This window comes from Nannospalax galili, unplaced genomic scaffold, assembly GCF_000622305.1.
Source record: "Nannospalax galili isolate Female #2095 unplaced genomic scaffold, S.galili_v1.0 scaffold788, whole genome shotgun sequence".
Classification (NCBI taxonomy): domain Eukaryota; kingdom Metazoa; phylum Chordata; class Mammalia; order Rodentia; family Spalacidae; genus Nannospalax; species Nannospalax galili.
Genome location: NW_008359996.1, coordinates 639,679 through 653,231, shown reverse-complemented (window position 1 = coordinate 653,231; position 13,553 = coordinate 639,679). Strand labels below are relative to the sequence as shown.

Here is a 13,553-nt window from a genome sequence, read left to right as displayed (position 1 = left end):
GCCATGTGAGTGTTGGGAACTGAACCCCAGTCCTGTGCAAGAGCAGCCAGTGCTTTTAACTTCTGAGCCATTTTTCCTGCCTAGTTACTCTTCCTTTTCTTTGTCTTCCCTCTCTCCCTTCCTCCCTCCCTCCCTTCCTCCCTCCCATGTATTCTAGACTGGCTTTATACAGCCACTATATACCTTGAATGCCTCCACAGTGCTGAAATTACAGGTGTTCCCCATCAAACCCAGGGAACAAACCTAGGGCTTCAGACATGCTAGGGAAGCCCTCTGCAATTGGGCTACATCCCCAGCCCTGTAGCTACTTTTGCAAAATTGTTATCTATGACTCCATTTTATGAGAATTATTAGGTTCCTGTAAAGTGTAAAAACAAAAATTTGTATAGGGATTGAATTTTTTTTTCTTCATGATAGGCTCAGCCCATTGGAGGGACACTTTGTGAATATATATCATGGCAATGGTTGGTTTTGTCCCAGAGACACTGGGAAATGCTCCCTGAGCTGGGAGGAAGGCATGCATTTGAGCATGCTGGTTCAAGTAGATTTCAAAGCTGTCCAAAACTGAGCCCAACATGTATGCTGAGTGCATGGTGCCAGATGTGTGGGAGGTAGGTGTTGAGAGGTGTGAGAGGAGATGGGTTTGGGTGGGGTTAAGGACCAGGCTTGAAGGAGTTTAGGTGCCATGTTGTGAGACAGTGTCTGTTCTCACGATCAGTTTTGGTTACTCAGGCACTTAAGAGTTAGACTAGAAGCAGGGAGGACCAGTTAGAGGACCTGCAGCAGGTAAGAGGTTGACCCAAGCCTGGCAAAGGCAGGGAAGTTGGTAAGTGGTTGAGAATTCTGGATCTCCTTGGTGTCCTAAGAAAATAGTATAATTTCCCATATGCAAAAAGTAGAACAGGGGCTGGAGAGATGAGATGGCTCAGCAGTTAAGAGCACTGACTTCTCTTGCAGAGGACCTGAGTTCGATTTCCAGAACCCACATGGTGGCTAAGAACCATCTTAACTCCAGTTCCAGGGAAATCTGATGCCCTCTTCTGTCCTCCTTGGCATTGCACAACACGAGTGTACTCACATACATGCAGGCAACACACTCGTACACATAAAATAATATATATATATATTTTTAAAAGTAGAACATGTAGAGAATCTTGAGTAGACTGCTCTGCTTCTAAATGCCTTTGGCAGATCACAATTCCAGGCCCCTTTGTACATGTCCCTGTTTTAATTACCTACCGTAGATATGTTAACGCAAGTCCCTTGGAATAACATAGGAAGAACCCCCAATTGAAGAAACCAGGAATCATCCGAGGAGTCTTATGCACTAGGAGTAGTGAAACCAGAGCCTATGGAATTCTGGTGCTGGAGATTGAACCCGTAAGTAGACCATAAGTACATGGTCTACTGAGTGCTCCCCCACCCCTAGCCATGTGATCTTTGGAAATGTAGCTTATCTCAGCAAATGCCTTCATGTACAGACAGGGTAGGAAGAACATAAAAGTACAAACTTTTTTTTTTTTTCATAAATTGTATATGGGGGCTGTTGTTGGAGAAGACATCTCAACTCTGCTCCAGGTCAGCCACCAGGAAGGGTTGGGTGTCCTTCAGGGCCTTGAGGAGCAGGTCCTTACAGGTCGGGTTCCAGGCTGGAGCAAAGCTGAAGAGCTTCCTCATCTTGTTTGGATTGGTGGTCTCTGCACGCACTGCCTGGTACTGTTCCTCAGTTAGCACCTTGCCATACAGGGCATCCAGCACCCCATCAATGTCTGTGACCCGGGCGATGAGTGCTTGCCGGTGCTGGTCCACAAAGTGTGGTACTAAGGGTGGAAGTGAGCAGATGTGTTGAACACTGCTTAAGAAATTACTGAAGGCAGTTTTAAGGATGGGACCAAGCTCCCTCCCAAAGAGGTGTGGGTAGTGGGTAGATAGGGTTAGCTCAGCCAGGCTCTGACCTTAGGACAAGAGATAAGTTGTACAGGTGTGTGGTAGGGGTGGGGCTGGAGAGGGCTGGGGCAGGCCAGATAGGGTGGGGAAGCCTCACCTGCTCTGCCTGCCATCTGTGGTGGGGCAGCTGCCACAGATCCAACCTCTGTTAAAAAAAAAAAAAAAAAAAGATTAGAGGCAAGTGGATCTCTGTGAGTTTGAGGCCTTAGTCTGGTCTGCATATCGAGTTCCAGGCGAGCTGGGGCTACAGGGAGACCCTGTCTCAAAGACAAAACACAAAACCAAGCAACGTCGAGTTCTCTTCCCATTGGAGTCTTTCTGGGGCTGGGGGCCCCTTGGTCAGGCTAAGTTCAAGGCTACATGGGGAAGCTACATTTGCTTTTTTTGGAGTGCAGGAGGAACAAAAAGCAGAAGAGCCTAAGAGACATACATCTCTGTTTCATGGGGAAGTTGAGGGTAGTTGAGGGACTGCCACACTCACCCTTGCGAATGGCCAGTTGCAGACTCTCTGCTCCTTCCTGCAGGCCCAATTCTTTAAGCACAGTCATTGTGAGCTCCGCGGCATATGCCTCCAGATAGTAGCTGACGAGCTTGTCACTGAGGTCTATGGCATCCATCTGCAGCAGGGCCCCCCGTGGGATGCGTCCGTAGCCATCGCGCAGTGGCACCGACAGCAGCTTCATCTTGAACCTTCTGAACTCATCCGAAGACAGGTTTTCAAGCGCATCCAGGATGGCATCCCGCGCCTTCCCCATGGCTCTGGGGTTTGCAACCCTGTCAGTCCTGGCTGTCCTCGGCCCGCGGACCAGGAAGTCTGTGGCTCAGGCGGATGGGCGGGCCTCTAGACTCCCCACCCTTCCCCAGCTCCAGGCAACTACAGTTCTGGTTCCTGTCCACTAAGGCTTCCTTACTTGGCCCCTAGGCTGAGGGAGATGCTGAGGGGCTGGAGGGTTGGGGGTGCTGGAGCTAGGGTGGTGGTCTCTGGCTGACCTGGGAGGTTGGACCCTGAGAAATGCAGTGGAATTCAGAGGTGATATTTGCCTTTCTGGACTTGTACCAGCAGACACAGAACAGGAACCTGCTCCTGTTTATTATACCGAGTTTACTGGGGCATAGAAACTTAGAATGTAGAATTCTAGAAGCCTGAACTCATGTCCACATTTCCCTAGATCTTAGGATCCTCTTGCCTGTCACAGAATCTTAGAATCAGAACCAGTAAGGCCCCCAAAATCCAACACACTGGGGAGAAATAAAGTGGGAAAGAGGGTAGAGAGTAACTGCTGTGTGTCTTGGTAATAGTTTCATCTGTGAAAAGAATGACTCAGCCACTTGGTAAACATCCCACTGTCCACCCATGTCCTAGATCTCACAGCTTAGCTGGAGGATGATTTTGGTATTTTCCAAAGAGTCTGGAGGCCATGATGAGTTTGGAGAGGCCAATGCCTTTTGAAACTGTACCAAATGCTCAGTAGTTAAATTTCTTGGGAGCTGTTAGCTGAGAAAGCCCTAAGGTATAAGGTGGACTGCCAGCTGCCCCTGAGATGTGACCTGAAGAGCAAGTGACTAGTTGAAAGTCATTGGAGCCTGCTTTGTACCAGACTTCCTAACTTGCTTTTCAACATGGCTACTTATTTGTAGCTCTTAGCATTTTTTTTGTTGTTGCAGTGCTGGGGATTGTACCCAGGACACTCCTAATCACACATATTTAGACTAAGACATGGAAATGGGCCAGAGAGGACTCAGCTGTTAAGAGCACTTGTTAAGAGCTGCTCTTGCAGAGATCTGGGGTTCGGTTCCCAGCACCCACATGGCTGATAACAACCATTGGCACCTCCAGTTCTAGGGGATCCAGTGATAGCCCAGCTTCTCTGGGCACTTACATAAACACTCCTACACATTAAAAAAAAAAAAAGACATGGAAATTTCTGGTTGGTATGTTCACCTGACATATATCTCAGAGCACTTTGGTAAGATGCCACAGTGAGACAAGAGACAGTAGGCTGGGAAATGCCACCATTGCTGTCACAGAACTGAAAGTGTCACTTCAGCAGTTTTAGACTGGATCTCAATAGGAACAAGTGACGCCTTGATGATGTGCTCTACCAGCATGCTGCAGATTCTTAATTTAAGAGGGAACAGCTGGGAGGAAACCTATTTTATTTGAAAAGGACTACTAAATTTAAAAGGGGTCCTCATTGTAATTACTGTCTTGTTATTAAGATTCAATTTTTTTTCTTTGGTCTTTTTTTGAGACAGGGCGTGTGGCACCATGCCTGGCTTTGGATTCAATTTTTTAAAAAATATTTTTTTATGGGCTGGAGAGATGGTTCAGCGGTTAAAGAACACTGGTTGTTCTTGGCAGAAGACCTGGGTTCGAATCCCAGCACCCACGTGGCAGCTAACAACTGTCTCCATAACTCCAGTCCCAGGGGATCCCACCTCCGCGGGCATTGCACGACACAGGTGCACTTACCTACATGTAGGCAATACATGCATACACATAAAATAAAAATAAATAAGCCAGTGTTGGTGGCACACGGCTTTAATCCCAGCACTCGGGAGGCAGAGGCAGGCGTATCTCTGTGAGTTCAAGGCCAGCCTGGTCTACATAGTGAGTTTCAGGACAGCTGGGGCTACAGGGAGACCTTGTCTCAAAAAGACAAAACATTTTTTAAAAATTATTTTAATTTTATGTGTATGAGTGTACTGCCTGCATGTGTGTAAGTGTACCAGTGTTGTGCAATGCCCGAGGAGGTCAGAAGATGTCAGATCCTTTGGAACTGGGGTTGTTAGTCACCATATGTGGGTGCTGGGAATTGAACTTGGGTCTTCTGTAAGAGCAGTCTGTGCTCTTAACCACTGAACTGTCTCTCTAGCTCCTAAGCTTCAATTTTTTTGACTTTTTCGTTTTTAAAATATTTTATTTATTATTTTTATTTTATGTGTATGAGTGTATTGCCTGCATGTATGCGAGTGCACCATGTTGTGCAATGCCGAGGAGGCTGTTATAGGTCGGAGTTCGCAAAAAATCACCAGCACCACTTCAAGAAAAGTAGCAAGGTAAATGTTTATTATTTCCACTGGCCGGGCTGTCTATCTCGAGAGTATATACAGCTGCGATCATTGTTGGGTCAGAGTTTTTATAGGATTACAGAAACATCATTCAAACAGGACATTTGTGAACCAATCAGGTTTGTACAACATAGCAGAACTTTGACTCTATTAATCAACAACCAGTCATTATACAGACAAGTGATACAGTCATATAACTTGGCAATCAACTTTGTAATTTTAAAATTAGTCAACTTCCTAACCATAACAAGTATAGAAAGAAAGCTGAAATCAGCAGTTACCAGGTGGTCATACAATAACAGGGTGGTCTTATACTTTGTGTCAAGGTGACCTAAAATAGCAAGCGAGTTACAGAAGCACAAACAGTCAGATGTAGAATGTCTGAGATTATCATGTTCCACTGGTTTGTGGTTGAGCTATCTCTTAGAACTCAAGGCTGTTTTTTTCCTTTTAAATATTTCCCATAAGTGGAAAACAGGCTACTATTAAAATAGCTATTCTGAGCAAGATGGAGTAACTTGGATTAAGTTGCTAATATAGTTAAGAGGTCAGAAGAGGGCGTTGGAGTCTCCTGGAACTGGAGATAAGGACGGTTCATAGCTGCCATGTGGGTGCTGGGAATCGAACCTGGGTCCTCTGTAAGAGCAGTCAGTGCTCTTAACTGCTGAGCCATCTCTCCAGCCCAAGCTTCAATTTTTTGATTCTTACTATTTTCTAGGCATTGTGCTAAGCATTTAACACATACAGTCGCATTAATTCTCCCAGCAACCTCAAAAGATGTGTATATTTTTTCCCAACTTATAGTGGTGAAAACAGGTTTTCAGAAGTCACTCTGGAAGCCACACTTGTTAGTAAATGGTAAACATACTGAAACCCTACCCATAGGGAAATCTAGGCCCAGGTTCCACAAACTATCCCTAAATTCCTGCTTGTCCTAAAAATTTACCTATTTCATGGAGAGATTACATATACAGGAAGCATATGCTTCCTCAGACTCTAGAAACACCGTTAGGAAGGTGGAACTTTTTTTTATTAGTCTTTTTTTTTGAAACAGAGTCTCCCTGTAGCCCCAGACCAGGCTGGCCTTGAACTCACAGAGATCTACCTGCCTTTGCCTCCCGAGTGCTGGGACTAAAGGTGTGCACCACCACGTCCGGCCCAGGAAAGTGGATTTGCTAAATACTCCAGAACATACAAAATATGTTCAGAAGATAAGGAACAGTGGGAAAAGCAGGGAAGAAGGATATTAATTAGTCCCACCCAGATTTAATTCCTAGACCTCTGTCTACTCCCTGTGTGAATTAGAGAAGTCATACACTCTCTGTGGATCTGGATCCTGTGTCAATGATGTATTCCCATTACCAACCTATTAGGTAAGTCTGTGCTCTGAGAAGGGCAATGACTTGTCCTTTGTCCCCCAGGGAGGTAGAGGCCTGCTGGTTCCTGGAGACTGCTGCCTGGGGAGGTGGGACTGTGGGTCTTGAATTTCCTGGGTAAGCACTCTTTGACACCCCTCCTCCCCAGTATTTCTAGATGAGGTACCCAGAGAACTGAGCTTGGGCCCCTGGTAGAAAAGAACCTCCAGGTTTCAGCTCAGCCTCACCCTTGCCCCCCTGGACCAGAGCCAGAGTGGTTGGGGAGGTGAGATGTCTCTTTCGTGTATCATCCTCCCTAAAACAACTGATTGCTGGAGCCATAGTACTTTTCTTGGGGCTAGAAAGACTACATATTTCCAGGATATTGGGTAAGTTACTTAACCTCCTTGTGTCTTGGTTCCCTGTAAGACTGGAGCAGGAATAGGATTGTTATAAGACCTAAATAATTGTAAAGTCCTTGGAACAGTGTGAGCACATAAAGTTTCTGAGCCTCAATTTTCCAATCTGTGAGCTGGGGATGAAACTAATAATCGCACAAGCTTGTAAAGGAGGGCTCATTGGAAAAATTAGTGATAATAATTGTAATAATATCAATAACATTGAATATTTTCTGTGTGCTTGGTACTGTTCCGAAAGCTTCTTGCCAGGTGTGGTGGCTCTCATCTGCCTGTAATCCTCAGTAGGCTAAAAAGGAGGCTCTTGAGTTTGAGGTCCGCTCTAGCTACATATAGAATACTAGGGCAGTCTACCTAAGCCCTTAGGTAGACCTTGTCTCAGATACATACCACATACACATACACACACACACACACATGCATGCACGCACGCACGCACACACACATACACACACACACACACACACACACGACTATGAGCCCCTGCCTCCAAAACCAAATAACTAACTTTTTGAATCTTCATAGTAACCTAATAATCCTTACATAATCCTTATTTTAAATTAATGAGAAAATCAGGTTAAGTGGCTTGTGCAATGTCACACAGGAAGGAAATGGTGGAGTCAGGATTGAATGAATGTGGCAGGCGCTTGAATGCTACATGTAGTCTCTGTTTATTTGGCGTATTATCCACTCTAATCCTCATGACAGCCCTATGCACATGGAAATATTTTTACTTTTTTGTTTTTATTTTTATTTTTTTGTCTTTTTGAGATAAGGTCTCCCTGTAGCTCCAGCTGGCCTGGAACTTGCTATGTAGACCAGACTGGCCTCAATCTCACAGAAATCTGCCTGCTTCTGCCTCCCAAGTGCTGGGATTAAAGGTGTGCATCACCAAGCCTGACTCTTTTTAATTTTTATTTAGGTATATGAGTGTTTTGCCTGTATGTGCATAAGTGCGCCACATGGATGCAGTGCTCTTGGAGGCCACAAAAGGGTGTCGAATCCCCTGGAACTGATGGGTGGTTGTTAGCACCATGTGCATTCTGGGAATTAAACCTGGGTCCTCTGCAAGAGCAGCCAGTGCTCTTAACTGCTGAGCCACCTCTTGAGCCCTGTGGTACTCCACTTCTATTGTGGCTGAAATATTGAAGCCCAGAGAGGTAGATGGTTTTCCCAGAAGCACTCAGTGTGTTAGTGATGTCAGCATTAGGGCTACTTCAGGAGCAGCCTGTGGGGGGTTCTAGCTTCTCCTTGCATGTGCTCAGTCATAAGGACTGCTCACTCTTCATGGCACATTTTTGTTTTTTGAGATAGCATCTCATTTTCTAGTCTAGGTTGGCTGTGAACTTGTGGCTGTCCTCTTGCTTCAGTCCCCCAAGTGCTGAGATTATAGGTGTGAGTCACTGCACATGGCTCATTCATGGCCTTCTTATTCCCTCAGTACAAATTGAAACCTCTCTGAGCCCCGTGGGCCCGAGGGACTGTGTAAGAGTTTGATCTCAACACCAGCAACACTAGTTCCCCTGTAACAAACTTAAGAAAATCAGTGTCCCTTTCATGGGTCAAAGGACTGACTTAGTCCATCTCAGAGAAGGATTAAGTTGACTGTCACCTCTCTGTCCTAGACAATCTTCCTATGGGTTAAGCCTAGAATTTTCAGCCTCAACTTGGCAATGATGGAAATTCTAGATGAGATGAACATTTTTGGAGGTCAGTATTTTTCTTTTCTTTTCTCTCTCTCTTTTTTTTTTGTCATTTTGAGACAGGGTCTCCCTGTAGCCCCAGCTGGCCTGGAACTTGTTATGTAGACCAGGCTGGCCTCAAACTTACAGAGATCCACCTTCTTCTGCATCCCAAGTGCTGGGATTAAAGGCATGTGCGCCATACCCAGCAGCTTAGTATTTTTTAAAACTTATTTTTATTTTGTGTATATGAGCATTTTGCCTGCATGTAAGTACACCATGTGCATGCAGTGCTTAAGGAGACCAGAAGAGGGTGTTGGATCCTATAGAACTTGGAGTTACAGTTTTGAGTAGCCATGTGGGTTCTGGGAACTGAACCCAGGTCCTCTGCAAGAGCAGCAGATGGTCTTAACTGCTGAGTCCCTGGAGGTTGGTTTTTGAACCTGAGAAAAGTTGCTTGTGGTTTCAGAGACCAGCTCCATATATAACCTTGTCCCCACACCTTTCCTGTTGCAAACCTGAGGCCAAATCTGATCTGTCAGAAAGGTCAGTGAAGAAGTTGGAGGCCTAGATATAATAAGAGTAGGAGAAATAAGACTTCCCTGGATCTTCCAATTTCCTGGTAAAGCTGCAGCATACCCCGAGTCCCAGCACTGAGCAGGAGAAGGCAGAGTCCAAAGAGGAAACTGAGAATTTAAAAAAGAAGCATACTCACACCGAGAGAGATGGCTGTTGAGTGAGACTTGAGCAAAACCAGTTCAAGACTGAACAAACTGAGGGAGAGACTGTGAGGCCAAGTGATGGGGAGAGTTTCTGTGTCATTTACACACAGATTATCAACTGAGCACTGAGAGTGTGCCCATACTTTATTCTAAGGTAGAGACAAACATGAAAAATTATATTCTGGCAGGAGACAGACAATAAACCAACAGACAAGTCAAATGTATTTCATGCTAGTTGGTGGTAAATGTTATGCAGAAAAAGAAGGGAGGTTTGGGGGGATTATGAGATTTAGAATCAGGGGGTTGTCAGGTGGGTTCACCTCTGATCATAACTACTGGGGAGGCTGAGGCAAGATGATTTTGATTTACAATCTGAGCAGCAAGAACTGACTGTATCTCAAAACAACAAATCAGTCCTGGAGTACAATGCCTGTAATCTCAGTACTTGAAATATGGAGGCAGAAGGGTCATAAATTCCAGGTCAGTTTGGCAAGGTATTGAGACCCTGTCTCACAGGATCAAGAAAAAAAAACAAAAACCAAAAACCAAAAAAACCCAAACAGGCTAGGAAGGTAGCTCAGTGTTAGAGCACTTTCCTAGCATGTGTAAGACCCTAGATTTTATCCCCAACACCACAAGAGGGAAACAAAAGTTAAATAGAATTGTGTATACAATATTATGTCTGATATTAAGGGACTTAAACTTATATTTCTTTTTTGGGGGGAGTTCTTTTTTTTGAGACAGGGTCTCCCTGTGGCCACAGCTGGCCTGGATTCACTGTGGAGACCAGGCTGGCCTCGAATTAATAGAGATCTGCCTGCCTCTGCCTCCCAAGTGCTGGAATTTACATTTCTTAAGGAACAACTATAATCTTCATAATCTATACTAATTATTAACTGTCCTTAGTCCACTGGAGGAAACTGCTTACAGGAACTTATAGGCTTAGTTTAGCTTTATTGGAATGACATAAACTGGGCATTGTGGTACAGGCCTGCAATCTTCGCCCTAGAAAATTAGAGGCAGAAGGGTCAGAAATTTAAGACTGGTCTTTACTACATAGCAAGTTTAAGGTTGGCCTGGGCTACATTGACCTTATCACAACACAAAACAAAACATACCTTACAACACAACAAAACAGGAAATGCTATATGATTAGGCAGGTCTGGTGGCACATACCTGAAATTATAGCACTTAAGAAGTTGAACTGGGGATTAAATGTTCCATGCCAGCCTTTGCTACTTTTGAGATCCTGACTCAAAAACAGGGACTAGAGAGATGGCCCAGTAGTTAAGAGGTTAAGAGCACTGGCTGCTCCTGCAGAGTACCTGGGTTCAGTTCCTAGCACCCACATGGCAGCTAACAACCATCTGTAACTCCAGTGCCAGGGTGATCTGATGCTCTCTTATGGCCTCTGTGGGCATTGCATGCACATGGTGCACTTATAATGAGAAAAAACATTGTGTGTGTGTGTGTGTGTGTGTGTGTGTGTGTGTTTACAGCAAAGCAAACAAGAAAACAGGCAAATGTGGTGGCACACATCTTTAATCCCAGCACTCAGAGGCAGAGGCAAATCTCTGTGAGATGGAGGTCGTCAGCCTGGTTTCCATAGTGAGTTCCAGGCCAGATGTGGCTACAGAGAGACCCTGTCTCAAAAAGACCAAAAACACCAAAAACCAAATACCAAAAACCAAAAACAACTTCCTCCCAACCTCCCACCTCACAAACCCCAAAACAAAACAGAACAACAACAACAATAGCAAAACCCCATAAAACAAGAAAACAAACAAGAATTGTCATCTGGTTTTATGACTTGTGGGGAACTTTCTAGGTTTCTTCACTTATCATGTACATAATTATATATGAATATATTTACAATGAAGAGAGAGATTATTCCCCTTCAACTTGAATATTATTTTTTTAAAAGTATAGTTTCCATTCTATTTGATTTCCCCCAGAAAACAGTTCTTTATGTGGGCTGTGGTAGAGGTCAGGGGCTTTGTGAGATCCATTCCTGTATACTTTGCTGCAAATGGTACACCTCAGGCAGCAGTAATGCAGCTTTACATAGTGCTTGGGAAGCACATAAGCATCAAAGACCCTCACTTCAGGAAAGTTCTTGATGTATGTGACCCCTTATATGTTCCAAATGACGTTTCTTTGAGCACAAACAAGGCACGGTTTGTAAAACAGAGTGTGTTGCTGTGCGCCCCCTTTAAAAATATTTTTAATTTATCTGTATGTGTGTATCTGTGCCCACAGGCCAGAAAAGGGGAAAGGAGCCCCTGGAGCTGGAGTTAAAGCAATTGTTAATCTTCTGATGTGGGTGCTAGGAACTGAATTTGGGTCCTTTGGATGAGCAGCAAGTGCTCTTAACTTAGCCAAGTCATCTCTCCCATCTCCTAATGAGACCCTTTGTGGTCAGACTGTTGTTTCTTCTTTTATTGTGTCATCTTGGAAGTGAGGAACTGAGACAACTGCTTTTGTTTCACGAATGAGAGATTTCCTAGGTGTTCATGAGAAAAACATACCTGATTTAAATCTGGACATGGTAGTGATTGTATGTGATCCAAGCCCTCAGCAGATGGAGGCAGGAGGATCAGGACGTCAATGCTAGTCTCTAGTATATGGTAAATTTATTATTTTTATTATTACTATTAATTTTATTTTTGTCTTTTTGAGACAGGGTCTCCTTGTAGCCCCAGCTGTCCTGGAACTCACTATGTAGACCAGGCTGGCCTCGAACTCACAAAGATCTGCCTGCCTCTGCCTCCCAAGTGCTGGGATTAAAGGCATGCACCACCACACCTGGCTATTATTACTATTAATTAATCAATCCTGAGCAGTGGGGATTATAGATGTAAACTATAATAGCTTTACTTTAATTTCTTTTCTAGAAAGGGTCTCATGTAGTTAAGGCTTTGTACTCCTGATCCTCTTGCCTCAGCTTCCCAGGTATGAGTCACCATACCCTAGCTTCTTACTTTAATTAATTTGTTTGTTTGTTTTTGAGACAGGGGTCTCCCTGTAGCCACAGCTGTCCTGGAACTTGCTATGTAGACCAGGCTGGCCTTGATCTCACAGAGATCTATGTGCCTCTGCCTCCCAAGCACTGGGATTAAAGATGTGCATCACCATACCCAGCTCTTTAAAAAAATTTTTGTGTATGAATGTATTACCTGCATGTGTGTAAGTGCACCTGTGTCAGGCAGTGCCTGCAGAGGTCAGAAGAGGGCGCTGGATCTCTTGGAACTGGCTTTACAGATGGTTGTTAGCCGCCATGTGGGTGCTGGGAATCAAACCAGGGGCCTCTGCAAGAGCAGCCAGCACTCTTAACCACTGCACCATCTCTCCAGTTCCAAGGAGCACAGATTTAAGCCTGGATACACAGCGAGACTATGTCAAAACAACGAGAACAACTAAATCAATTAAAGAAAAAATAACCCTGCAAGTACCTCAGATTTTTAAGGCAGACTGAGAGAATATTGTTATAACCACCTTGTTCCTATAGTGCAACACAATGAAACCCTGAAATTAAAAAAAGAAAAAACAGAGTTTGAAAAGGCCTCACTGAAAGCTTGATATTAAATACTAATCAGAGACAGAAACGGAAAACACCATGCAATACCTGGGGTTGAACGAGCACTCCAGGTGGAGGGGTGGCAAGTGCAAAGTCCTCGAGCAAGGAGGAAGAGGGGTGAGAATCAGGTCAGAGCAATGGATGGGGTCAGGTTAGTTAAAAATTGTAGGCTACAAGGACTTTGATCTTTATTCTGGATGAAATTTATATTGATGCTTGAAAGATAAGCATATAGGAAGGCCTGGGGTGGCCAGGGCAAGTTTGAGCTGTGGGCTGCAGACTCTGGACTCTGTTAATTTATTCATTCATTCTCTGAGCATTTTTTGTTAAATTTTAATAATTTAAAAAATTTTATGTGTATGGGTGTTTGGCCTGCATGTATGTAAGTGTACCATGTATGTGCACTGCCCATGGAGGCCAGAAGAGGGTGTTGAATCCCCTGGAACTGGAGTGAAGAACATTGTTAGCCACCATGTGGGTGCTGGGAAACAAATGCAGGTCCTCTGCAAGTGCAGTCAGCACTTAACCACTGGACCATCTCTCCAGCTCCTCTCTGAGCAAAAATTTTAAAGGGGACATTTTGTTTCAGGGCTTGTGCTGGGAACTATGGAGAAAACATGCTCCTCTCAACTCTGGAAGAAGAAAACTTTTCAGGGTTTGAGAAGTTCCTACCTTCCCACAGGTGGGCACAGTACTGTCTGTGATTTGAAGAGCAGCAAACTTGGGAAATGAATGGGTTAACTAACTGTAGACAAGGATGAAGAAATCCAGAGAGTTTGGAA

General features: G+C 44.4%; 1 protein-coding gene across 2 annotated transcripts; it reads right to left on the bottom strand.

The window, feature by feature from the left end:
- Positions 1–1,463: 1,463 nt before the first annotated feature.
- On the bottom strand, positions 1,464–2,777 carry Pycard (PYD and CARD domain containing). Of its 2 annotated transcripts, XM_008823794.3 has the most exons (3): positions 2,429–2,777; positions 2,045–2,092; positions 1,464–1,820 (listed from the first exon to the last, which is right to left on the bottom strand). In XM_008823794.3, the coding sequence occupies exons 1-3, from the start codon at positions 2,700–2,702 to the stop codon at positions 1,564–1,566; spliced, it is 579 nt and encodes a 192-aa protein (XP_008822016.1). In that variant the 5' UTR covers positions 2,703–2,777; the 3' UTR covers positions 1,464–1,563. The 2 variants fall into 2 exon arrangements, with proteins under 2 accessions (XP_008822016.1, XP_029414914.1); XM_029559054.1 differs by lacking the exon at positions 2,045–2,092.
- Positions 2,778–13,553: the final 10,776 nt, after the last annotated feature.

Excerpts from the sequence above, each read along its gene's own strand:
- Pycard (XM_008823794.3), bottom strand. The coding sequence starts at position 2,702 with ATGGGGAAGGCGCGGGATGCCATCCTGGATGCGCTTGAAAACCTGTCT. Across the intron at positions 2,093-2,428 it reads GCAACTGGCCATTCGCAAGG|AGGTTGGATCTGTGGCAGCT; the intron begins GTGAGTGTGGCA and ends TTTTTTTAACAG. Across the intron at positions 1,821-2,044 it reads ACAGATGGCAGGCAGAGCAG|TACCACACTTTGTGGACCAG; the intron begins GTGAGGCTTCCC and ends TTCCACCCTTAG.